General features: G+C 47.4%; 1 protein-coding gene across 1 annotated transcript in view; it reads left to right on the plus strand.

The window, feature by feature from the left end:
- FAM151A (family with sequence similarity 151 member A) overlaps positions 1-27460 on the plus strand; it is a 91688-nt gene that overhangs the window by 37822 nt on the left and 26406 nt on the right. Inside the window, exon 6 of the mRNA XM_086925121.1 lies at positions 22874-23008. Coding sequence (XP_086781247.1) covers positions 22874-23008 — 135 coding nt within the window. The remainder of the gene's footprint in view (positions 1-22873; positions 23009-27460) is intronic.

The raw sequence follows: 27460 nt of genomic DNA on the forward strand, positions 1-27460 counted from the left end.
CTGGAACCCCAGTACCTATACATCCCCCACACTGCACAGGAACAGCTGGATACCAAGCAAGGCTTCTACGCCATATCTGCATTTCCGCACATGTTGGGTGCAATTGACTGCACACATGTCCTACTTGTGCCCCCTGCCGACACTGCACACAATTACCGTAACAGAAAGCACACGCATTCCATCAATGTGTAGGCAATAGTGGACCACCGGGGACACTTCACCAATGTCGTTGTCAACTACCCAGGCAGTTTGCATGATTCCTTCATCTTCCGACAGTCCATCATCAACCAGCGCTTTCAGGATGGCACCAACGCAAATCCTCTGCTCGTTGGTTAGTCCCAAAAGACCACACCACTAACCTCAACTCCACAATCATGCAACTCACAACTCCTGGAATGCACACGTTACAAAGTCACATACAACATGCCAAACAACATGCCCACCTACCAGACACGACAGCACAACTTACTGTGGGAACCTGGGCTAGCCATGTACACAAGTCATCAACGGCATGGCACCTCAATGTAACAAGCCATCAACGGCATAGCACCTCAGCCACACAATAGCAGATTGTGGGGAGAGGTGGGAACTAGGCATGTACGAAGGAGGCAAGTGACCCATTAATAAGCATGAGCACAATGCCAAGTGTGGCATGGGTGTGCTGGCCAGACCGCAGTATGCAGACCACACACATCCATGTCAACACACACCACTGGTGTATGGAGTGCGGTGGACAATGGAAGCAACCGTGTCACCCCAGCCAGTGGGGGAGATCACGGAAATGTAGCTTGTTACGTCCTTCCTGTAAGCGTGTGCAGAGTGGGCTGACCCAGCGTATGCCAGGCAAGCGAAGGGGTGTGAATAAAAATTCATGTAACTATGGGCATGGTTCTCTTCCAGAATTCCCAATGTCACTGCCAGGGCGGCACCTCTTGCCACGCCACAAGGCCATCGCCATGAGCGGTGTTGCCTGCAATCCTGTGAGCCTGATGTACCCCAGGCCGTTGGTTCCTGAACCAGTCTTGCGTGCCCCTGTGCACCTAGGCCTCAATGCCCAGCTGCCGACACCAGCGTGTGTTGAAGAGGGCCCACACGTGCCGGTGCAAGCTCCAAGCCCGAGGCCCGCGACCTTGGCAGCCTCCTCAGACCATCACAGCCTCTGCGACACAGGCCTGCAGTTCTCCTTTCACGTTGACGTACTCCACCGGCATACACAGCGGACTAGTCGGTCACACATTTGGAACTGATTCTTGATTACACCATGGCAGAGTACATTATTTAAGGCGGAGGTTATGTCACTATACTCCTTTCAATGTGGTGCCACCAAGGCTGTGCATAGGACTCACACCAAACGTGTCTGGGGGCACTTGCTTACTGCGGCCTGAGGTCTGCACTGCGGTCCTGCAGGACTCACACCAATCCAATGCAGTCAGTCACAGGCAGGACACGGCATCATCGCTGGGCAAACACCCGCTCAGCTCTGGGGCCACTACCTATGTCACCCACAATTCTAATACACATACCATTTCAACATGCTGTGTTAGAGATCCAGGCGGTGTTGGCTGGACATCGGGTAACCAGCGCTGACCCCAGCCTCCTTCCGACACTGCGCCCAAGTAGATTGCATTTTTGAAACTGAGTCTTGATATCTTCATGGCAGAGTTCATGTCACAGTACGCAAGGAGAGGAGTAAGAGGAAACCCAGCTTCATTCCGGAGGAGAAAAGGCTCACCTTTACGGAGGTGATGGGACACTACTAATAACTGTAATGGTGCTTCTGTGCAGCGCATGCCTACCACACGTGGCTGTGGGCCCCTGATGACCGCTGGCTCCGGAACACACTGCGGTTGAGTAGGTTACACATCTTGAACTGAGTCTTGCCCTCTACATGGCAGAGTCCATGTCATTGTACAAGCCTCATCGCATACTGCATCCCCTTCTAGCTCTGTTGCCCCTGAGTGTGTGCCCTTAAATGGTCAATATCAGTCTGTATGTCTGTGGCATCTGGGCCCATGGGCTGAAGGTTGTCTTCCTCTACATGTAGCTGATACTGAAAAGGTGGAAACGTGGAGTCTGTAGCATTCAACTCCGCAATTAGCCTGTTCCTGCTTCTTCTGCCCTCTGCATCATGCCCTGGAGGGACACCTTCCACTGTTCACCACAACCCTCCGTGACATTCCACTTGGACATCGACGAGTACATGCTCAGCTCGCTGGTACTACCTCAGTGCACCGCAAGTCACCGTCCCGTGGCGGTGTGCCTGTGCCAGCCGCTGTGCATCCGGAGCCACAAACTCTGTACTGCTCAAGTCAGGGACCCATGATGTCCAAACCTTGTACTGCTGATTATTTGCTCACTGTTGTGGTTTTTTCCAGCACCAACCAACCCCTGAGCGGTGGCTTACACTACCCAACACCCATCCAGCACAGGCATCACTGAAGATGTGACCCTGGCAATAAAAGGTGCCGGGTGCACGTGCCCGTAGCCAGTCCCAAAGACTCACTCAGTGTGTCCGTGTGGTCACTATATATACATGTGGGACCGGGGCCATTCCACATTACATTGTGCTGTGTACAGCGTGCGCAACCATGTCACCGCAGGCAGTGGTGTAGACCTGGGACATGTAACGGTGTTGTATCGTCATGTGAGCGTAAGCGGGGTGGACAGGCGTACGACAGTAGGACAGGTGTGACAGTAGGACAGGTGTGGCTCCTCCACATGTGGATCTGGGTATGGTACAGTGTGGGCCTTTCCAAGGATGTGCTGATGCATGTGTCTCTGTTGTAGTGTCTGCACCACCCGTCATGCAATAGACAATGTTGCTATGTGGCATGTCCCGGTGTGTGTGGTCCGCGAAGGGGTACATGGGGGAGGGGATGCCCGCTAGGGGTCAGGGATCACGCATGCCAACTGTTGTGTGTGTAGCTATCAGTGCAGCATGAGCCAAAGATGTACCCTCAACTGCATGTCGAGTTCAGCCAGGCAGGTGCTCTACATCTGTGTCAGCCCTGTCCTTGCAATGGGCTTACACACACGTGGCCAGCCACATTCTGTGCAGCATCATCACTGTGTTGTACTCAGGCTTGTAGACATGCACAGACAGGCATGTCAATGGTGTGTAGTAGGGGTGCATGTGATGTAATCGCGCTGCGCACACTAGAGAATGTGCTCGGGGGGAGGTGCAGCAGTGAGGCTATGTAGTACACAGTGATGCAGCTCATTTGCAACACGCAGTACATGTCATACAGGAATCACTTAGTCACACATATCACACACCAATGAACCAGTGAGCCTGCCAACCCATCATGCAGTATGTAGTTGTGACTCATGTCTCTCTGCACTGTCACAAGTGACCAAGGATATGCACTCTGCCCTTGGATGATGACACCCCTCCGAGCCCCGAACACACAGACCCAGAGTCAGTACAATGCAGCCCACAAACACATCAGGGGCATTGTGGAGCGCACATTTGGTGCGTTGAAGTCACATTTCTAGTGCCTGGATGTGCCAGGTGGTAAGCTCCTGTACAGCCCAGACCTCGTGTGCAAGATGATTGTTGCATGTTGTGTGTTGCACAACATATGTGTATGCAGCAAAGCCCTATGGATACGAGTGCCAGATGCACCAGATGATGATGATGAAGATGAGGCAGGTGGACCACACCCCTCTGCAGCCACAGCAGGAATAGCCCGTAGGGACTACAATATTGACAATTTCTTCTCTGGTTGAGGTCACATTATGTGGGTCCTTGACAGTAATGGCACAGTACGTTGACTGCCACAGGCACTGCATGTGCTTATAATAGCATTCCGATACACATTCCCTGCGTGCATGTCACTCATCTGTACAGGCACTTCAGTCATACAAGTGTGGGTTCGACATGTTGTGCTGTCAGTTGAGGGATTTGTTGATGGATGGTGGGTGTGTCACCTCTGTGCAGTGAGGCTGTTTAACCTCATGCGCGCTAGCGTTATTCTGCTCGCACGCTGATATTTTTAAAAACGCACTTTACATGACGAGCTGGGCTCGTCATCAGCGTGCGAGGAGGCTACGCCATGACGAGCCCAGCTCGTCATGAGCGTGGAAGGGGTTAAGGTGTCACATATTTGAACTGCCAGTACTGTGTGTCACAGTTGTTATGGTATCCCACTCTTCGGCGTTTCACGTGTCCCAAATCATTCCATTTGGCTGTCATTTTTGACCTACAAGTGACAACAGGAATTCTTTTGTGCTCTGATATGTGCCGCCATGATGCAGGGATGCACCCTGGGACTCAAGTCCCACGACATGGGCAACATGTACATAAGGGGACGTCACTGCCCCTACATTAGTCCGTGCTTTCATTCTTGTTTGATCATGGACATGGCATGTCGGTGTGCAGGGGGTTGTTTATCCCCCTGCAATGTGAGGGGGAGGTGCGGTTTCACAGTGTGTACCATGTTTGTTTGCACATTGGCTCAGGTTACATACTGAATGCTTGTCAATGTGCATTGTGTCTGTTTGTGGGGAAATCCCTATCTGATTTGGACAATGGTCATTTGTTCTGCGTCACAGCTGTGAGGTTGTGCTCGCACATTGTCATATCACCATTTATTTACTCTGCTTTCATGGTGCATTTTCCCATCAGACACGTGGGATTTTCAGGCCTGCTGCTGGTTTTCGTTGCTTTTTGTATTGCGCTTGGCCTCATCGCAGCTTTTTTTTGCGTTCATGTTTCGCATTTTGGCGGCGTTGCGTTGATTTTAACGCACCCATGTGACGCTTTATCTGGTGACTGTCGCATGGTACCGCCATGTTGTGAATACTTGGTTAACATGGCGTAAGTTTACCGCGATAGACTATGTTGGAGGTTGCATTAAGTAACTTTTGCGATGGTTATCACATGTTCTTGAGCCTATGCCCCCATGATGTTTCACTATTGTAATTTTCTGAAAATCCTATTTCAAGTGAAGCTTCTGTATCAATGCTTACACCAAGGAGTGCTTCAACATTCTTTTTTTTAAAGTGCACTATTGAGTGGTCCTTGTAATCAGTAACCTGTGACCATTACATAATCCAGGATGCAGTGAGACAGCTTTCAATAACCTTGTACCACAGAAAAAAGTTGCATTGAGTATCCTCTGTGTAGATTCAAGTAAAATGTATAAACTTGTTTGCAGAGATGACTGTAACGCTTCACTGCTATACTGGTGAGTGGTACCAGTGCCCGCCTGGCTCACATGCAGCAGCACTACTAATCGGGTTATTGAGCAAATATGACAGTATCACCCCACCCTCCCCCAACACCAGAAACTGCACTCCTTGCAATCTCATCACATTACAGATCTGCTGCCTCATATTGAGGGCTGTCACCCCACCCTAGCTGAGGAGATCAATATCTCACCTGGTGAATGTAACACACACAGGGTTGAAACATATAAATATCTTCTTCTTTCTGCACACAATGGACTTGTAAATCCTACCCTACACAGGTTGGTTCAACATTGCTTCACTCCAGAAAGAAATTGTAAATACTCCTCTTCAAGTAACACCTCATTCAAAAATACCTACGTTCATAGTTTGCACAGGGATACAAATGAAGAGTCCTCCTGTAGAGGTATATCGAATCCTAAATATTGACAGGAAAGAATATTGTTATCACAATGTCGAGGGGCAAAATATCAAAAGGTAAGTTTCTATACAATTTCTATACCCAGCTCCATATATATGGACTTTGGTGATCTTTGAATCTTGATGGTAGGCAGAAGTGGTTGGAACTCGATATTCTCTAGTACAATTCACCTGTAGGCAGGTCCTACTTTTCTTTACTTGTACCAGTCCCACTTCTATTGTGAAGTGCTGTGTTGATTTAGAGCTAGAATTGTGCTATAAAGTATAGAACGTTGTTCTTCTGTTCCACTGAATTCCTTTGTTCCACTCCTAAATGGTATGTGAAGAGATCTAAATAGGTTTTCAAGATGATTTTGTTCAATGACATGAAGTGTAACTTTGGTAAGACAATTAACTTCTTCAATCAGTCACAGTTAAATTTGATTATATGTAATGTGTGCAATCAGGCGATTCGGTTTGGGATGTTGTTCTTAAGGAAACAGAAGGCATGCACCATGAGTGCTTTATTTTTATGTTAGGGGCATGTGGCTGTGTATGAATGTGCCTTATTTCTGCAGTGTACATCATGTAATTCAACCTCACAGGTTGATTCCTGTGACGTCAAAGTAGAATGTTGAGGCAGGCTGAATGGCATTTCCTCGAAGAATCAAAATAAGGAGGGAGTGCCAGTCTGTGGGAGGGCACCAGCCATGGGGACAAGGCTGCGACACTAAAAATATTTTTTGAACCTTACGAAAGACAAGATGTTAAGCAAACCATCAACTCTTTCAGGATTCCATTTAAGAAATGGGACAAGGAAAGGGGCTAATAACTAAGTGATAGTACCGACATGTAGATCCATGGACCCTATTGATATGAACAACGATCAGACAGAATGGCCAAACGTATGGACATTGTTTGTGATTGAAACCCAGTGATGTGCCTAGCTAATGGGAAATGCCTCTCCCAACTCTGATCTGTGACACTTATGGCAGAGTGGAGGCACTAGGAGGAACAACACAGGTAGAAAACATGCTAAATGAGTTACAAGAATATATGAGCAACATCTCCATGGCATTCAGTCCTACTGAAACTACAATGAGCGGTGAAATACTTGCCAGTCACTAATTTTTGCCGTTTCAGCTGCAGAGAGAGTGAGATTCACCCCTTCCTGTTTTGTGGTGCAATAAAACACTGTCCATAGAAGAGGGTTGACAGTTCTTGGACAACCCAATTGTGCAAAAGCCGATAAGTTAGGAACCACGTACAGAGCACCGTTGGCTTGGAGTTGGGTCTATAAAAGGCAGTAGGCCTTCTCGAGAAATTCTTGGCACAAACAATGGGCAGATGTTTTTAAACAAAGGTTGCATTTGCGGCCATCTTTGGAACATGCCACCCCTCTGGTAATATTGGGATGCAACAGAGCACTTCCACACCTGCTGCACTTACCTCTATCTCTGTTGATATCCTGCTGTGTACAGAATTGCATCAGGAGCGAGCAGGGATGCGCACACTGCATGCGTGCCTTTATTTTCTTATTTTCTTCCCCACAGTACAAGCCTAGCGTTTGTCTTCCGTGCCCCTGCTCCTCGCCAACCCATCTCTACTTCCCTTTTAATATAATTGTGTTCATAATTCATTTTACTATGATATGGTGTAATGGGGGGGGGGGGTGAGGTATTGGCGGCCAACTCACCACTGTCTGGTGGAAGTAGGTCCATTGACGGATCCAGAACCCTCTGTCTACGGTACCCTTATCCCATTACCAATGGCACTGCGTTCAGTCACCTGGCAACACCCTCTAGGCCACGCCCTCTGAGGACCCCCTGCACAAGCAATAGGGTAGGTACCTTGAGTCACGGTCCGTCCTCCTACTGCCGCGCGCGCTCTTTGAAGTTATGCGCAGCTCCTCTGGACCTTACCGTGCCCACCACTGCGGGATGAGGTGACGGATTTCCCACAGCCAGTGTGGCTGACTCACGAGGCAATGTCATAGAGGCAGCGCCGGGGGGTAGGAGGAGGGGGGAGGGCGCTGTCGCTGAGAGAGAGGGTAATCAGTAAGTGCCTGAGACAGCAGGTAATCAAAAAACACATTATTAATGAAGTACTGCCTAGCACTAGAGCCTTGTCTCCAGCTCCCCCAACCCGCGCCAGACAAGCAAAGCCTTGGCTCTTGTAAAGTACGGTGGAGCGCAGTTGTTAAGGCCGTGCTGTTCTTATACAGGAGAATACATTCACAAAGGAGCAACCGAGGGAAAAGAAGACAGGGTCGCCCTCCACTCAAAAGTCACCAAAACACCAAAACCTGGGGCCTTATTTATGAAGGCCTTGCGCCGCCGGTGCGTCACTTTTTTCCATTTTAAAAGTGGCGCACCGGCGGCGCAAGGCCTTCATAAATAAGGCCCCTGGTTTCTAAGGCACCTTTTTCCAAATTCAGAACTTTATTAACGTGTGCGAAATACTGTAATTTACGAAATTCCATACACTCCTCTTTATTCTTATTTATGAGGTAGTAACAACACGTTTACCCGCCTTTCTTTAAAATCATAGTTTTTGCAATAGACAGTCTTCCAGGAGTAGAACACTAGGGTCCCTTCAACTTAACTTAGTGTAAACCCCAAAAGTCACAAATGGGTAGACAAATGTGTATATGAAAAAAATTTGAAAAGACAAAATGACCCCTCACATGCGCACCACCAATGGGGTAACTGGTTGGTACTCACCAGTTGTGCCCACTTTTATCATCATCGGTGGTCATTTTGTCTAAAAAAGAAGAGTGTCCAAAGGAAAGAAAAGATTAGAATCCGGTGCAGTGAAGTGAGGCAGGTCACATCATACGATGTAACTAGATGTGATTAAAATTTAAAAAACACTCCCAAAGCAATCTCTTTATTATTTACTGAGTGTTTTTTACCAAATTAAAATGGACAGGTTGCCATTCATGCATACCACTTCCAAAACAACATGTTTCTTTGCTGCAGAAATGTAGGTAAATACTTCAGGGCCAAAGCACTTCGCCAAAGCACCCGTATTGGACAAACCGTTATGGAAGACTGTCGAGTGGGCTGGGTATGCTCAGACGTGAGTCCCAGGCTCTCCACATCACTGGAGTCAAGCTATCCAGGCTGAAGAAGGCTGATAGCCAGAAACCGGTCCTTGGATGCTTTATTCCGGTCTAGGAAAGACATGGCTTGGCAGTTCGGGCTGGACTGTTCCCATGAGGCACAGGGTCAAGGCTGATTTGCATATAGCCATTGTCTGACCTAGGGTGGTGTGGAGTGCTAAAAAACGATGGATTTAGGCCCAGATCTTTGTACTGGGGTGAATGTAAGACATTGTTCTGCATTCTGTCCATCAACTGTGTTTTTTGCATATGCAAAAAAACACACAACATACTGCGTCACTTTCACTTCCACCAATTAAAAAATTTGCTTTATTTTGTTTTTATGATCATATTCACCCTCAGATAGCCAATGTCTTTCGTACCGACTTTCACTGTTGAGGTCAACCAGAAAACTCCATAAATGAGTCCTCCTTATGGATTGACCATACAAGTATTGTGTCAATCTGAAGCAAAACCAAAAGGGGTTCAAAAGTGTTTAGCAACATGCAAAAAAGTGAAACACGGCTATTAAAAATGGCGGACATGAAACAGCCTGATATAAAAAGCATTTATCCATTGCTATTACAATCCAGCATAATCGCATATTGTTACCCCCTTACATAGTAGTGTTAGTTAATAGCAAGAATGTTGCATCTGACATATACCTGACGTTAACCAAAAACAGGTCCCTTAGATCTCTTAACCGTTTTGGGCACCTCCCGCTCATGCAATCGCAAAAAACCTCCCTCTTCCTCCTTAACACCCGGGGCCTCACGGAGCGTGCAGTCAGCTCCCGTAGGTTACCGTTGTGGACGCGCCGGATATGAACTTCTTCCCTAATCACATGCGCGCATGTAGCCACATGAGGGTGATTTCGTCACTCTCACGCAGCGTGTGAAAGGAAGCGCCATTTTAAATTGGGGAGAAATGAGACCCAAACGAGTGGCATTTCAATGGAAACACTGCGTTCGCTCGCGTTATCATAACACTCGATAAGTTCCCATGAAATTAAAAGTCTTGATATTTATTCAATAAAGTTACAAGTTCGTTTAAAAAAAAATATATAGTAAATTTCTGCGCCGTCCTCGCATAGCGTTTTAAATCTTGTTGTTACGAAATTGTTTTTCTTATGTGTAGCTGAAACCTTTTAGACCACACACTTTTTTCAAAAAAACTTTAATGGTTTCAGAGGAATTATAACGCGATCAGATGCACTTCCTAGCGCATCTAGACTTTGTCATTGAAACAAAAGTCTATGCGCTTATTTCATAATGGTGTCTGCAAGCTATTACTACAAGCAACTACTTGACCCTCAACTGTACTCCTCTGCGAAGCTGATCCGCATCGTAGCGAACATAGATTATAACCCTGTTACTGGGTGTTGTGAAGATGTAAATTACCACGCAGACACAAGTTATATGGTGATTAACTTGTTTAATCCCCGGAGCGCCGGGAGCCGTTACCTATATCAACAGCGGTCGGCGCCAATGACCAAGATGGCCGCCTTCCGTTCCGCCCCTTCCTGTTCCGGAGACAGAACACTATACCGCTACTACATATCTCCCCCCTTTATGCAATAACAAAACATTAAACTCTCCAGTCCTTACTTCCATTTCATGTCAAAGTCTTTGAACTTGATTTTGGAAAAGGGGGTGGTGATGGACAGAGTTTCTGAATGATGCAGAATACTCTTACCCAGTCAAGAGATCAGGGCTTGATCCATCGCCGTTTTTTAGCTCACTGCACCAACCCAGCTCAGAACCTGGCTACATGCAAATTAGTCTGTTCCTGTCCCAGTCTTTGAACTTCTCAGGTGCCGTTACAGTTCTCCCAGCTCTGGTTTTTGTCACTCCGACTCCTCCATCTCCCTCCGGTTCCATTCTGTCCAACCTTCTTCCTGCTTCTTCACTTTCTCTGTCTATCACGTCCTCACTTCGCTCTTCCTTGCACCAGCCCCTCACTCCTTCATTCACACCTTCTTCGTTGCTTTCTTCCACTTGCTGCACTCCTTCTTCTACGTCCTCGTGTCGCCTTCCACTACTTTCTTCATCGCCTTCATCTCCTACGTACTCTGCTCCTTCTTCTGTCTCCTCTCCCCACTTCAGGATCTTGCTGGATTTGGCCATCATGTCCTGTGACCACACTTTCCCATCACTGAGCAGGGCCGACCTGGTGTAGGGCTCCAGCACTTGCAGGGGTGGCGAAAATTTGCTTTCCCCCTTCTTCTTGAGGATAGCCAGCTTCACTCTTACCCAGTCGCCCTTCTCCAGTTCTACTCCTTGAACGTTACGTCTCTTATTAAAGTGTTCTGTGTATACTTCTTGAGCCTTCTCCAGATTTCTTCTGACCACGGCAGGTGACCATTTGCTTTGCACCACAAGTTTCCTCCACGCTGTGTTGTCCTTAGTGAAAGCTTCTCTCCCTCTCAACACCTTGAATGGACTGTAACCCGTGCTTCCCGGGGTAATCCGATAGGCCCAGATCATCTTCTCCAGTTCCTTTTCCCAGTCCAGCCCATCATTAATGGCGGCTTGAATGATGCCCATAATCACTCGATTGAAACGCTCCACCTGACCGTTTCCCGCGGGATGGTAGATGGGCGTATGTTTGACTTCTATCCCGTTCCTGGCTGTGAAGGCTTCCCACTTTGCTGAGGTGAATTGCGGCCCATTATCGCAGGTGATGACTTTTGGGATTTCTTCTCTGACAAACGTGGCGCGTAAGAAGTTCACCACTGCCTCCGTGTCCACACTCTCCATCACCTCCACCTCTGGCCATTTGGAATACTTGTCGATGAGGACTACAGCATACTTCTGTGTTCCTGATCTGTTGAGGATGGGGCCCATAATGTCGACTGATACCATTTCCCACGGTCCATCGGGCACAGGGAATTTTCCCAGCAGTGGTCTTAACATGCTCTGAGATTTGTCTGCCTTGGCACATGATTCACACTGTCGTACATATCGTTCTATCTGAGCATCAATGGCGGGCCACCAGTACTCTTGCCTGGCGAGGGCCTTGGTCTTCGTGATGCCCTGATGCCCTTCGTGCAATAAAGTCATCAAGTGATCCAGTATGCCTCTCAGGAGGAATGTCGGGTTCTCCGCCAGTGACAGTTCATCTCTGACTTCCCAGTACCTCCTAAGTTCTTCCTTGAGGTGTCTCTTTTCTGGCCACCCGTGGACCACGTTATTGTTATTGTTATTGTTAATTTTGATTTATAGCGCGCCCAATCACCTGCAGGCCTCTAGGCGCTTGGAAATCGATGTCATTACAATAACTTGGTTCACTCCTGAGAGAGATGCAGCTACAGGACTACACTGTGATCAAGGCTCTACTAAACAGCAGGGTTTTCAGAGATTTCCTGAACCGCAGGAGATTCATCTCCCTGCGTAGCCCCTCAGGCAGCTTGTTCCATAATTGGGGGGCCAGGACAGAGAAGGCTCTCCCTCCCTTAGTCACTAACTTGTAGCGGGGGCAGACCAGTAACTGAGCGTCTGATGATCTGAGTGTTCTTGTCGGGTTGTACACTTCCAGGCGGGCTTTGATATAGGCCGGCGCATGGCCGTAGATCGCCTTATGCGCTATACAGAGGCTCTTGAATTCAACCCTCTCCTTAACAGGGAGCCAGTGAAGGTTTTGGAGAAGAGGGGAGGCCTTTGTTCGTCTGGGCACTCTGAAGATTAGCCGTGCGGCGTCGTTCATTACGACCTGGAGTCTGTTTGTCGACATTTTTGGGAGGCTAAGGTACAGGGCATTCCCATAATCGATCCGGGAGATGACAGTTGCTGCTACAATTGAACGCATCATCGAATGAGAAAGGAAGGGAGCTATCTTTCTCAATTGTCTGATGATGTTCGTGCAAGTTCCAACAACAGCGGAAACTTGACTGCACATTGACAGGTCACAATCTAATTTAATCCCCAGACTCTTTACGTTGGCACTAGGCTTTGGGGCTGATCCAAGCTCAGCAGGCCAATACAGATCACTCCACGGTGAGGTGGTAAATGGAATTACCAATACCTCGGTCTTATCCGGGTTGATCTTTAGTAGGTTTTTCGTCATCCAACCTACGGTGTACCTCAGGATATTTTGAGCTTGGGTTTGTGCTGTCCCTGTGTTATCGATACTCAGCACTAGCTGAGTATCGTCAGCATAGTTGTAGACTCTGCAGCCCAACTCAGCCAGGGATGCAATCAAAGGCTGCAGGTAAAGATTGAACAGAAGTGGGGACAGTGCGGAGCCCTGTGGGACTCCGCACTCTAAGAGACCCACTTCAGATATTGACTCCCCAAGTTGTATCCTCTGAGTCCTTCCCAAAAGGAAGGATCGCAGCCACTTGAGGGCCAAGCCTTTGATCCCAAAGGCCTCCAGCCTTCCCAGGAGCACGTACCCTTTGATGGCCTCCAAGTCTACGTCTTCTTTGTATGCTTCTTCCCATTCTTGGGCACTGATCACTTTCTCTGTATCCTGGATGGTGGCTACCACGTATCCGTCCCATCTTTGTTTCTCCTGGTTGTCCGCCCTCTCCATGGCCGCAGCTCTGCTGAGAAAGTCGGCCACTTTGTTTTGCGGCCCCGGAATGTGCTCCACTTCATACACAAAGTCCAATAGCCGCAGGGTCATTTTCGCAATTCTTGGGGTCTCATCAGCATGGCCACTGGAGGTCAGTACCCTGACCAAGGGTTTGTGGTCCGTTCTTACGAGGAATTTCGCTCCCCACAAATACTGCCTGAATCTTTCCATTGCCCACACCACCGCCAGCATCTCTTTTTCAATGACGCTAAACTTTTCTTCGTTGGGCGCGAGTGACCTGGAGGCAAAACTGACCGTCGATGTTTCGCCCTTCTCTGACCTCTGTATGAGTACCGCTCCCAGGCCACGGTCACTGGCATCCGTTGTGAGAATGGATTCCGCATTTGGGTCGAATCCTTTCAGGGGAATGGTTGCACTCATCTCACGTTTAAGGGCGTCAAATTCGTCCTGTTCATCCTGGCTCCACAGGAACTTGTTCTTTTCCTTCAGTAGCTGGCGTAGTAGATGCGTTTTGGTGGCAAAGTGAGGGATGAACTTGCTGTAGTATTCGGCCATTCCCAGGAATGACCGAACATCCTCCTGCTTGCTGGGGTTTGGAGCATCCAGAATAGCTTTCATGTTGGCCTTTTTCGGCTCAATCCCCTTTTCGCTCACCTCATGACCTAGGTACGTGATGGACTGCACTCCAAATTTGCACTTTGACCATTCCGCCGTTAGACCATTGTCTTGCAACGTCCGCAGCACTTTGTGTAGTTTCTCGTTGTGGTCCTGTTTGGTTCTTCCCATTACTAAGATGTTGTCTTGGAAAAACTGTATGTTCTCCACGTTCTTCAGTATTCTGTGCATCATCTTCTGAAAGACCGCAGCCGCTGAGGCTAGGCCAAACAGCATTCTCACAAATTCGTAGCAGCCAAAGGGCGTGATGAAAGATGTGAGATGGCTGCATGATGGATGTAGTCGTACTTAGTGGTAGGCTGATGATAAGTCCACTGTGGAGAACCACTTGATGTCCTTAGTCTTCGCCAGCATCTCGTTTATGCGGGGAAGGGGAAATTTGTCGATCATGATGTTCTTGTTCAGTTCCCTGAGATCGACACACAGCCGTACTTTACCATTGGGCTTCTGGGCTACCACCAGAGGTGAAAGCCACTCCGCACTCTCTATGGCTCTGATCACTCCCTCTTTTTCTAGCCTGTCCAGTTCCGTTTGCACCGCTTCTCTGCATCGGAACGGGATGTTCCTCACCTTGTGAACTACGGGTCTCACTCCCTCCTTCAGTTTTATGAGATGCTTGTACTTTGTCAGTTCTCCAATTTGTCCATTGAATACTTTGGGGTATGCCATGTGCCACGATTCCACATCATCCTTCCCTTCCATGTCCATTAGTAGGATTTTTTCAATGCCTCCTGGATTGAGTTGTATGCCCAACGCTCCCTGGTCCTTCCAGCTTAGTACCGAAGGGCCTTTCTCGGCGATGTACAACTTGTAATTCGCATGGCGGCCCCTGAATTCGAACAGGAGGGGACAGTACCCCAACATGGGAATCCTTTGACCTGTGTACATGACAGGTCTTAAGTCCATCGGGTGTAGTTTCTCATCGATCTTGGATACGAAATTTTCCTCCCATACTCGTCTCTGAATGATGGAGATGGGTGCCCCGCTGTCTGCGATCATCTCCATCGGTATCCCACCGATGTGCATGTTTAGTCTGGGTTTGTCTGATTCCGATCCATCCATTTCCAATACCTGGACATCAATGTAGAGGACCTCTTCCAGGTCTTCAATTTCCTCTTGGTCTTCTGCAATGTCTTGTTGCTCTTGGTCCACATATCTGACCACCACCCCTTTGGGCTTCCGGCGGCACACCTTCTCATAGTGACCAAACACACTACAATATGAGCATTTCGCCCTGAACGCAGGGCACGCTTTGTCATTACCCAGATGTGAAGTACTACCACACCTGTAGCAGCTCGGTCGTCCCCCTTTGTTCGTCCTCTGGTCCGTCTGGTTGGTTTGGGCGGGTCGTCTTCTATCTTGATTCCTTTGTTGGTCTCTCTGCCTCGGTCGTTCGCCTCTCGCCGGCGTCGTTATCTTGCATACTGTTTGCGTCCCACCTGCCTCCTTCCTGGCTGCTTGCGCACATCGTTTTGACAATTCGGCCTTCTTCACCATCGCCCAGATTTCTTTAAGGGGGCATCCCCATTCACCCACAGTTTCTCTTGGACGTGGTTGCTGGATGTGTGCATGATGATTTGGTCTCTGATTAGGTCATCGTGTAGCGCGTTCAATATGTCTCATTACAACACTTTAAAAAAAATTCCTAGAGGGGGTATTGATTTTATGCTTCTACCACGGATACCAAACATTGATTTCCAAAAAGTCTTTCAACATACCAGGGGACCCTAGTAATAAAAGAACACTCCCAGGACCTGATGATGGTACAGTTATGGTGCATCCCACTTTCTTCAAAGGCTTCTCACTACCAACAGCACTACACCATCTTAGACCTTAACCAACCTTGTTCCACTCAATATTTTCGCTAAGCCCATGTTGGCCACTTTTTTCTTGAAATATCCAGCGTGCTTCCTTAGAAGCTAAAATTCTGTCAACATTCTGTGGGCTCCCCATTACCTTTTCAAGGACTACCCAGGTAAAACTGTGTTATTGCAGATGGCAATGTTGCACCAATTTTGTGGTTAATTTTCCTGTCCTTATAGTGCTCAAATGCTCCTGTATTCTGATTTTAATTTTTCTGGAAGTGAGCCCTATATATTGGAGGTCACATTCACACGTCAACCTATATACACCACTTTTGTGGTATTACAGTTGCTGAAGTGTGTGAGAAACCATTCTCTCCCAGAGCTAAGAAACACACTCGAAGTTTTTTTTCTTATACATTTGAAAACAATCACAAGCCGCCAGGATATAAAGCCTGAGAGAGGATGCATGCCCAGCAAATAGCATACGAGTAAATGTAGCGCTTTGTATTGCAGTTTTACCTTTTCTAAACACACCAAACAACAGGTGTGAAGAGTAATAAATTTACTGTGCTCAATTAATGACCTATGAAGCATGAGTGGCATGTCGTAATTTTTGCACCTCTTGCGGGGTACAGCAGTTATCAGCGGAAATTGTGGAGCCATTTTGTTGGCTGCCCTAACATAATTTTACTTTTGAATAATCTGTACCGTCGCTGTTTGTATTCACATTTGGCAAAGTTCTCCAAATTATGTTGCAGCCTTTCATTGACTTATTAACATGTAATGAAAGGGATGGCGTGGGTTAGTGTTGACTGTCACTAAGCGGTCGACCTTTCTGATACAATACACATCCCATTGACATATATCTCTGCTTGAAACGGTTCCAACACATTGGAGAAATAACGTCTAGTCTTCGATTTTATACACAAAGTAAGTTCAAAGCTACTTCTCGGGCTTTGGCGTTTTCTTTCTTGTGCTTTTAATCAAAAGTAGTGAAGTTACACAAATGTGCATTTTAATGTATGGGGTTACTGCTGCCTAGGGGGCCATTTGAACTTGCGTGCCACAGCTGCTGGGGTCTTGCCGCTTCCCTTGTCTCCCTCCCGCCGCCGCAGATACGAACGCGGCCGCCGAGCGGAGGGAGACTTCAACTCCCAGGTGCCCCAGAACCGGAAGTGCCGTCGGAGCGCACGGAGGCATCCATAAAATCACCGACAGCACCGGTGGAGCGGGTGCTGCTGCTGCCTAGGGGGCCATTTGAACTTGCGTGCCACAGCTGCTGTGGTCGTGCCGCTTCCCTGGTCTCCCTCCCGCCGCCGCAGTTACGAACGCGGCTGGCGAGCGGAGGGAGACTTCAACTCCCAAGTGCCCCAGAACCGGAAGTGCCGTCAGAGCGCACGGAGGCATCCATAAAATCACCGACAGCACCAGTGGAGCGGGTGCTGCTGCTGCCTAGGGGGCCATTTGAACTTGCGTGCCACAGCTGCTGGGGTCTTGCCGCTTCCCTAGTCTCCCTCCCGCCGCCGCAGTTATGAACGCGGCCGCCGAGCTGAGGGAGACTTCAACTCCCAGGTGCCCCAGAACCGGAAGTGCCATCGGAGTGCACGGAGGCATCCATAAAATCACCGACAGCACCGGTGGAGCGGGTGCTGCTGCTGTCTAGGGGGCCATTTGAACTTGCGTGCCACAGCTGCTGGGGTCTTGTCGCTTCCCTTGTCTCCCTCCCGTCGCTGCAGTTACGAACGAGGCCGCCGAGCGGAGGGAGACTTCAACTCCCAGGTGCCCCAGAACCGGAAGTGCCTTCGGAGCGCACGGAGGCATCCATAAAATCACCGACAGCACCAGCGTCGCGGTAGCGCGTGGGAGTGCCCGGGGCTAAGCCCGGGCAAAAGGCGGGCCCTCTGAGGCCATCAGAGGCCGGGCCAGGCGCACCTCCCTAACATTGTTATCGCAAACATCCCCAAGGTACGTTTTCCCACACCCCTTGTCGCATCTGGATTGACTGTTGGATATTTTGCAAACTCGCATAAGGGATAGAACATTGACTTGCATCCATCTCCTCGCTCTTTGCGAAATGGACTTTACCCCTTGAAATATTGCTTCTCTCATTCCCCAAAGCTCATTATTACATCTACTGTCTTATAGTTTTGAAACTGAGTAATATTCTAATTGTGATAATACAAACATTCACACCATGTCTACTAGGGGTACTAGAAGCAACAAAAATGCAGCTGGGGGGCTCCAGTGATAGGCCCAATAGACAATTTCATAACAAGGGCCAATGATGCCATAGACTAGGGCATTCTACTCCTGGAGCGTAGGGTTTCACAAGACTTAGCCCTAGCCAAACGATCATCCCTTGGTCTCATTGCATCGGCAAGAACCCCTATTCAGGTTAGAACTATTAATACCGGACCTATAACTGATAATCGTGCCTATATTCATAGTATACCAAATGAGGTTAACCTATCAGCATCGAATCCCCTAATAGACTCAGACTCAGAACCTAGCATGGACTTGGAAAGGACCCCCAATCTGTCCATTAATCCTACACAAGATGAAGTAGTTACAGACAGTACGAGGCAAGTAAGGGGTAGGCGGGAGGGTGCCATATGGAAACAAGTAAAACACACCACAAAGCATAGCACGTCTAAGGGTAGAAAACATAGCGCACCAAAGCGAAAGCATAGGAAGGGCGCAAACCCACACCCACACTCACACTCAAACATAGACGAAACAAATGCAATTATAGAGATAGAAGGTGAAGAGTCTCAAGGGATGCTGCAGGGTACAAAGGATAAATCTGTCGCAACTATTGCAAATGACCAGCTGTCGGAAAGAATGGGTGAACTTCTTAGTATTTATCTGTCCCCGATAGAATCCAGACTTGCACGTATTGAAAAGGAATTAGCTGAATTAAGCGTCCCCATTAAAAACATTTCCAGCCACGGGCCGCTTACTGGTGTGGGAGTTAAATCAAGTTCCTCAAAACCTACATGCTCCAAACCTAAGAACCCCCCAGTCCCAATTACAACCACAATGCCTAAAACCCCACAGGCTCTAGGTAAAGGGACTGCTGCCAACCCACTGGCTGTAAACACTAGCGCTAACCCTATTTTTAACCCTCATATGACCAATGTAGTCACAGAGTCAGGGAAGGGGCAAAATAATCCCCAGAGCAAGGGAATCCCAACGTGTCAAACTAATAACTCTGTTCAAAATCTTCCTAGGGCTCAGCCCGTCCAAAATATGGCAACTAATATGAGGCCGATCCCACCACGTATCAATCTGCAGCCTGAATGTGGGGCATATGTGCTGGTCCTAGTTAATGTATTCGAACTTAGGAAGGACCAAGAAGAAACCCAGACATCCCTTAAAAACAAGACCCTACACTGGCTAATTGCAAACTGCAACTCCCCAATGGAAGGGGCAAGGGAGATTATTCACACCCAGAGAGTGGGATGGATAGGCCCATTGAAGAAAAAGTTCGAGGGGGATTGTATAACAATAAACGTTAAGAACCCCGAATGGGCGGAAAAAACTCTGGCTAGTGCACCAGTACCCTCCCCATGGAAATTCAACACCAGTCTGCTCCCATTGGGTTACTTCTACAGACATTTGATTTCCCCTAAGTTGAACAAGGGGAATAACTCTGCTGTGCCTTACCAGGACCCAAACTTTTATACCAGGATTAAGTCTCCACTTTTTCATCAGAATCAAGACTTTAATCCATTGAAGGGCCACGCTCAGCGCCATCAGGCTTCAATGCCAGCTTATCCATTGTACTACCCTCAAATTCCCACAATGCACCAGTATGATCACAGGGAAAGGTCATATCCAGCAAGCATTCCGAATCAGCACACGCAGTGGAATGAAGTGAGGCCATTATTCAACATCCCAACATATAATCGGTTTGAATATGCCTTTTCAAACTTAGATGAATATGCCTTTTCAAACTTAGATGAGCAGGACTGACTGGATAAAATGGTTGATGGTAACAATGGAAGTACAGACATAAGTAGTGACAACAAGGGATACCTACCATTAGTAGAAGATAGACCAACCCAGAATAGACCAATTGATGACATAGATGGCAATATTGGCTGTCCAGCAGTTGGCAACATTAATGAGGGACACCCACTAGTAACACAAGCCAATGCCCACCAGGACATACCAATATATGACCATATTGCTACATCTCCAGCCACACACAAACTTAAAACCCAAACACTCCCCGAATCTAACTTGAATACAGTGAGGAGTTTTAGTAATAAGCCCATTAGACACTCCAGTCATCGAGGCTTGTCAATTCTTAGCTGGAATGTGGCTGGGCTAGGACAAAAGCTCTCAGATCCCCAATGGGCTAAGATAATTGGTGGTGTTGATATTGTTATGTTTCAAGAGACTTGGGCTGTTGGGGACCTACATATAGAGGGTTATCATTGTTTCAGTGTAACAGCGCCCAAACCTAGTTTTGGCCGAGCAGTGGGTGGCTTGTTTATTGGGATTAGGATTTTGGCTGGCAGTACAATTAGAGATTTGTCTTGTGGGAATTTGAACATACAAATTCTTGAATACAAGTTAAAGACCCGGATTTATTTAATTCATTTTCATAATAATGATTTTTACTGTGTACCAAATAAGAACTTCGAGGCACTTACAAAGACCCTACACAACTTAGAATTTGGTTCACAGACTCATGCTGGGTTAGGGATTTTAATTGGGGGTGACTTCAATGCAAAGTTACCAAAGAATTATGGGACTGAGGATAGGACCCTCTTAGATCAAGTGGAACGAAGGGGTATTGAACTAATTAACATTCTAACTGAGTTCACCCTCGGTGATGCTATGGCAATAGGCCATACCCCTAGTGCTTCTCAGGCTCCTATGTTCAGAGGTAGGGACAGCAGTTCCACCATTGATTATATCTTCATGTCGCCCCACCTAATAGACTGTGTAGTAAAGTCGACAGTGTTGGAGACATCATTTAGCGACCATAACCCTCTTACAGTAACCTTGGATTTTGCACCTAGCCCGGTCTACGCAAACTTAAATGGTGCCAGGGACATTACACCCTCGACCGATGGTTTGCGATTAAAATGGAGGGGGGTTGATAGCGGGGCAATTTTGGACAGTCTACAAACGAAATACCTGCATCTAATTAAGTCCTGCTCATCCACGGACGGTGATCACCATAGGATAATTACCGACTTTGGCAAACTGTTTTCAACCATAAAAACCCTCCTGTCAGTACCGTTACCTAAGGAAGGGAAAGAACCAAGGTGGTTTGACTCAGCTTGTTCATTGGCAAATAGAGAACTAAGAAGGGCACTTACCACCAAACCTAAGTGTACAATGACCATCCAGACAGCCAGGAAGCAGTACAAATTTAAAATAGCAGAAAGAAAGGCCACACTACTCTCGGAACAGTGGGAATCACTGGTTGCCAGTGCAAATCTGGGTGGTAGCGGGCCCTTCTGATCTGCAGTCAGGAAAACAAGGGAAATGGGCAAAAAACTAACACCAATCAGCTGTAATACAACTAGTAGTGTATGGGAGGCTCACTTCTCTAAAATCTATGCCACACCACCCGAGGAGTTGATGTCTCCCAGCCCAGGACAGTTGCGTGGATTACAGATTGATGCCCACGAAGTAGAACTAGCCATAAAAGAGAGCCTTGGAAACAAGGCACCAGGCCCTGATGGTCTGCCCATTGACATAATTGAGCATATTCCGGACCTATGGGCACCTATTCTTCTTAACGCCTTTGATAGCTTGCCAACAGTGCCCATGCACACTACATGGGCAACTAGTACCATCGTCCCGATCTTTAAAAAGGGAGACAGGTCGGACCAAGTTAACTATCGTCCGATCTCTCTCCTGGACAACACCTTAAAAATTCGGAGGCGAGTAATTTACAACAGGGTGCTTGAATGGACCGAAGACAAAGACTTACTGGATCCGTGCCAGATGGGATTCAGGAGCAAGGTGGGGACAGTGGAGCAATGCTTGAATCTAAAATTGATAATTGACAAGTATAGCATTGCCAGATCATCCCCCATCTACCTTGCTTTTATGGATCTTTCATCCGCCTTTGATCTTGTTAATAGATCTAAACTCTGGACTATCTTACTGAATTATGGGCTAGACGAGGCTCTCGTTAGCTTCCTGGCCTATCTCCATACTGATCTTAAAGCACAGGTCAGGATTGGGATGGGTGGAGAAGTTTCCGGGGCTTTTGATATTGGCAGGGGGGTGAGACAGGGGTGCGTTTTAGCACCCCTGTTGTTCATTATCTATATTAACGGCCTAGCCAGAAGCCTTAAACAAGTTACTATTGAGGTTCGGATAATATATAATAGCACTGATTTGTCTAGGTCTTAGGTTTGGCGCTGCCACCTATTATCGCCGCCCTTGATAATAGGCGGTAGCGTCAAACTCAATGGTTGTCGCGGTGGCTAAGTTTAGCGTGAAAGGGGCCCTAACCTCAAGGTGGCGTTAAGTCACTTAACGTGGCTTTAAGCCACATTAAGTGGGCTATGCTGCCTTGAGAATAGAGCTCCGGCCCTATCGCCACGGAAACGTCAAAAAAGTGATGTTCCCGTGGCCATAGCGGCTTGTGAATATGCCCCATTGTGCCTCATGCAGTAACTTGGCAGGCAGTGTCTACTCCTCGCAGTTCTGGCCGTATCCTGTGGACCTGGTTGTTCCGTTGCATGTACAGCGCCATCATTAAATAGCCGTAACAGTGAAATGAATGGGCACTCCTTAAAGGGAATTCTCTTCTGTGATTTTGTTGTTGACGCATGAGTTGAAGGCTGCCTGAGCATTCTCTGTATGCAACAATACTCGGGTATCTTCTTTCTCTGTACCTCTTGCATCGCTGTCTATGCTTGCTGTACATTTGAGGACCTAACAATCGTTGTGCAGTAGGTCTCGCATTACTGAAAGTTTGAGCTATTTGGCGTTGCTAATAATAATGCAGCCCCAATAGCTCAAACTTTTAGTAATACAAGACCTATTGCACTGCAAATGCTTGTTTCTTAATGTATTTATTATGTACTATATTTCAATAACCAAGAAATCAAAATGTATTACTATTAAATACCTTGAAAATAACAAACGACGATGCTTTATCTACATTATGTCATCTGTGTTTTGACAGTGAACCCCAAAAGAAAAAGGATGTTTTATTCAGGGGGAAGTCTGCAGAAGTTCTTTCACCCGGAGGACTCCGATGCCCTGTTAATCCAGTGGTACGAGGTTGACAGCAAGGTCGCTCTGCTGACGCTTCTTCAAAGTGAGTACTACACGGATGTAAATGGCATTATTAACACCAAAAATAACCATGAGCATTCATATGCCCACGCTGTGGTGCACCAGGGGCAGATTTTCTGCAAGTCTGGAGATATGCGGTAATGGCATCTCTTTGGAGGGAGGTGCTACGAGATCTAAAAGTGGCAACGGGATGGGAAATGGCAGATACTCCCGGGCTTGATCCAGCCCAACTTATACAATGAAAACAAGCATTTACAATGAAACGGTTTTGCCTTTGTAAAAGTTAGAGCTATTGGCATTGTAAATGACAAATTTTTTATTTATGTGTTGGTTTTGAAAACAGATAAATAAATGGCATTGCCATTTACAATGCCAATAGCTTAATCTCTCGCAAACAGTAAAAATGATTAATAATAACTAACCTCCTTCTTATCAAAGGACCAAAAACCCTGCCTTAAGTTGCAGTCATTAAAGAGCTTGCTGACAATTAGGAGCTCCCTGAGTGATGGTGTGTGTGTTGCAGGTGTGTGTGCACGTGTGTATTACTGACATGCAATGCTCACATTCAATCAGGAGCTCCCTGAGTGATGGTGTGTGTGTTTTTAGGTGTGTGTGCACGTGAGTATGCCCATGTGCACAGGTGTGTGTGCATGATCATTGTGTGAATGAACGTTCACGAGTGTGTATGAATGTGCGCATGTGAGTGTGCATATGCATGTATCCACAAGGCATGAAAATGTATGTGCCACTCTAGTTCTTTGTGCCGATACTAAGTAACTGTGAGTACCGGCCCATTTAAAGCACTGAATAAACGTGTTACCAATGTTTCCCTGCGTGTTCCATTTATTCCTTGTATGCAACAATGAGTTGAAAGGAAACAGAAAGCAAAGAACGTGGAGACATTAACATTAAGTTGAAACTTAAAAGAAGCTGGTTTTTTTGCACGAGACTCCACAACCAACATTATAGTGAACAAATTAAACCCAAGCTATCAGAATTACATGCATTTAAAACATACAACGGAAAGAACACGCAATATTAAAAATAAAGTAATGCTTATAAATGCACAATATTATTACTGCAATATGCGAACATGAAACAAATGCATACATAAGAAGCATATTGCTAAGTAGCTACTGTGCGATCAACGAGATTATTTCGTGATAAACACATCGTAAGAAAAAAGCAACACAGAGATAGCTTAAAAAGTACATAAAACATACTTTATACTTGCTTATTAAAGAAGATGGAAAGAGACTAAGTAACATAGACAATACACAGACACAAGTTTAATAATGATGCATGCCAGGATAGCGGTGTCGAGGCGATTACTTAATTACTTGCCAAGTTAGGAAGAAAGGGGCAGTCGAAACATAGTCTTACCCAACCTGCCTTCAAGATTGCCTTTAAACTATGCATCCCCATCAAGCTGCACTTCGACCCTCAAGGAAACCCATTGCCATGTATGAGGTCACCGTAGTCGTCAGGCATTCACAGGAACTACAGACAGCTCTTCCGGGTTGAAATAGACAACGGACTTACCAACGGGCCGCGACGGCAATAAAATAAAAATAAGAGCCATATTGGAATTGCTGTTCATGAAATATATCGTAGTTACAGTGTAAGGCAATACACCATTGGTTATAGTTTCCTACACTAAGATACGTTAAAACACACTCTAGCGTTAATACATTTTCATGACAAACTACCAGAATTTGTTTCAGCCATAAGCAGCCATTATACATCATGGACCGAGGTAGCCAGTCATTAGAATTTGTTCGAATGAACATAAGTGAGGGCGGGACAGAGATGTGCTGACAAACAATGTATCCAATGAGATGGAAGCCTTGTGATGCACACGAAAGTGCAAAGGTCAATGTAGGAAAGACTCACGAGAAACGAATACAGAGTGGGCACGTGGGAGTTGTGCGTGTGGGATCACCGTCTGATTTATTGGTCGTAGGCATAAGCAAGCAAGGCAAGATAAAAGCAATTGATCCCTTCTGTCCCGCTAGCCGGAGACAGCACATGCAGGGGAGGTAAGCGCACACCCTTTATGGCATTGAGAACCGCAGCAGGGTCGGAGATCCGAAAGGACCAGCACAGCCGTATTTATTTATTTTTATTTAGGGCATTTTTATATAGCGCGGACATTACCCAAAGGAACATTAAAAAAGCAATGGAGGGGGGGGTGGGAACAGAGACACGAACAGCGGGAGGGGGGCGGGGGAAGGCAGGACAGCAAGCACGAACAGGAGGGGGGGAGGGGCAGGACAGCAGCAAACACTCACCAGAGGACGACTTCTTCCTGCGGCGGTCGGGGTAAATGACTAAATAAATGGCTGCAAAAAAAAAAAAGTAAACGTCGCCGCATGACGTTTTAAAAGGGGCAGAGAGGGAAAAAATGTACGGAACGCCCACAAATCGCCTCGGACAATGACGGACGCCTCTCTCTTCCAATAGCTAGCCTCCATTTATGGAGCTAGCCAATGGAAGAGAGAGGCGGGACAAAGCCACATACTGCTCTCAAAAGATTTCGCCTGCGCGAACGCTGCTGCGCAGTGGACGCCAGGCGAAACCTAAAAACATAGCCGCAAATTTCTGATGCTAGGGCTGGAGGTGGCAAAAAGGCGGATCGCCATTAAATGGATGAACGCTCACCCACCCAGCTATGCAGAGTGGCTGCGGGATGTGTGTGAGTGGGCGGTGGCTGAAGAGGTTAGGATCAAACATGTGAGACAGGATGAAAGATGACTTGGCAGCGTGGAGGCAGATGCTATTAGACCTGTGGAATGAGGGTGTAGTGCCAGGGGGCCACATTCATGAAATATACCACGAAAATGAACAAAAAGCTTACTAGTGGACTTGGGCAAGGGGTTATTGTAAACAGCGCAAACCCCCTGGGGATTTATACCCCATCGAGGCACTGAGACTACGGACACGGGGTAATTAACTCAGTAACACATCTGTGCAGCAAGGAAGAGTTCTGCAACACAGGCCACATGCTTTCTATTGAAAGATGTAGAGTGTTTAACTGCAACATCACATGAGCAGCTAGAGGGTCAGGGGGTGTTGGGGAATGCTTATACATACCCATTTGGGAAATCGTCCCGTTTTTCAGTGTATGCTTTATCGCAAGAATAAGGACTGTGAAATGGAATTCATTGAGTAACCAATTAAAAAAAAAAATTTAAAAAGCATAAATATCCATGAGAATCAGGTGCACCGAATGGAAATGCTCTGGATTCCCCCTCCACATATTCAGGTTAATCTCTTGTTCCTTGGAACAGACATTCAGGAGCGCAGCTTGGTCAGTATAGCTGGGGGGTGGGACAGTGGAAAGGAAAATGAGTGTGGATTGTGGGGTGTTCTTAACAATAACCATGTGTTAAGACCTTCGAAAAACAGACAAGAGTGTTTGTGTTTTATTTTGAGTGAGTATTTAAAAATGTTATGTTAAAAAATTGTGGAAAGCGCACACACACTGGATTGGTTTCATGGCGCTACTCTAAGAGTTACCGGAGCTCTAGGGAGTTACTTATAAGCTTGTCTAAACAGCCAGGTCTTGAGGAGCCTCCTAAAGCTGAGGAGGTCGGAGCAGGATCGGATTTCGGATGGGAGAGAGTTCCAAGGTCTTGGAGCTAGAACGGCAAACCTAGCACCACCCAGGCGCTTTAGTTGGAAGGAGGGGATTGACAGAAGGTGCTTGTGGGCCGAGCCCAAGTTGTGCATGGGTAAGTGCCTCTGAATAAGGCTATCCACAAATTTAGGGCTCCTTCCATTCAGAGATTTGAAGATGAGACAGCATACCTTGAAGGCGAATCACTGTTCAATAGGGAGCCAGTGCAGCTTCCTCATGAGGGGGGTAACATGATAGTGCCTAGGTTGCTGAAAAATCAGTCTTGCTGCTTGGTTCTGCACCAGTTGCAGACGTTTGGTTAGGTATAGTGGGATTCCAAAGTATAAGAAGTTAGCATAGTCAACATGGGACATAACCAAGGCAAGAACCACCTGGATTGAGGGCGTGGCCAGATGCCGCTGGACACTGGAACCTGAATCCAAGCTCCCGCCGGTGATTCCCCTTCCAGTGCCATCCCACCTGATATAGGGGGTCCCCAGACACAGATCCCCCCAAAGCCAGAAACACTGGGGGTCAAGCGAAGCCGGGGCACAGGCCGTGAAAACGCACAGTACAAGAATTTGACTGTAGTCCGCTAGGCTGATCAAAATGGCAGCCACGTCCTGATTGAAGAGGCCGGAGTGTACCGCGGAGGCCGCCGACTGGGGGAAAGCACCATGGGTACCCGCTGAGAGTGCACAGCCGGCGGAGCGCCAATCCCCCGCAAAAAGCCACACAGCCCAGTACATAGAGGGGGAAGAAGGGCAGACGGAGCTCCGCCAGGGCAGGCTGCGGAGCTGAGGGGGCGGCCTGGCACTGTGCCCGGGGTGAGCGCCCGCCTGCGCATACAGTGGA

Source organism: Lissotriton vulgaris, chromosome 1_1 (genome assembly GCF_964263255.1).
Source record: "Lissotriton vulgaris chromosome 1_1, aLisVul1.2, whole genome shotgun sequence".
Lineage (NCBI taxonomy): Eukaryota > Metazoa > Chordata > Amphibia > Caudata > Salamandridae > Lissotriton > Lissotriton vulgaris.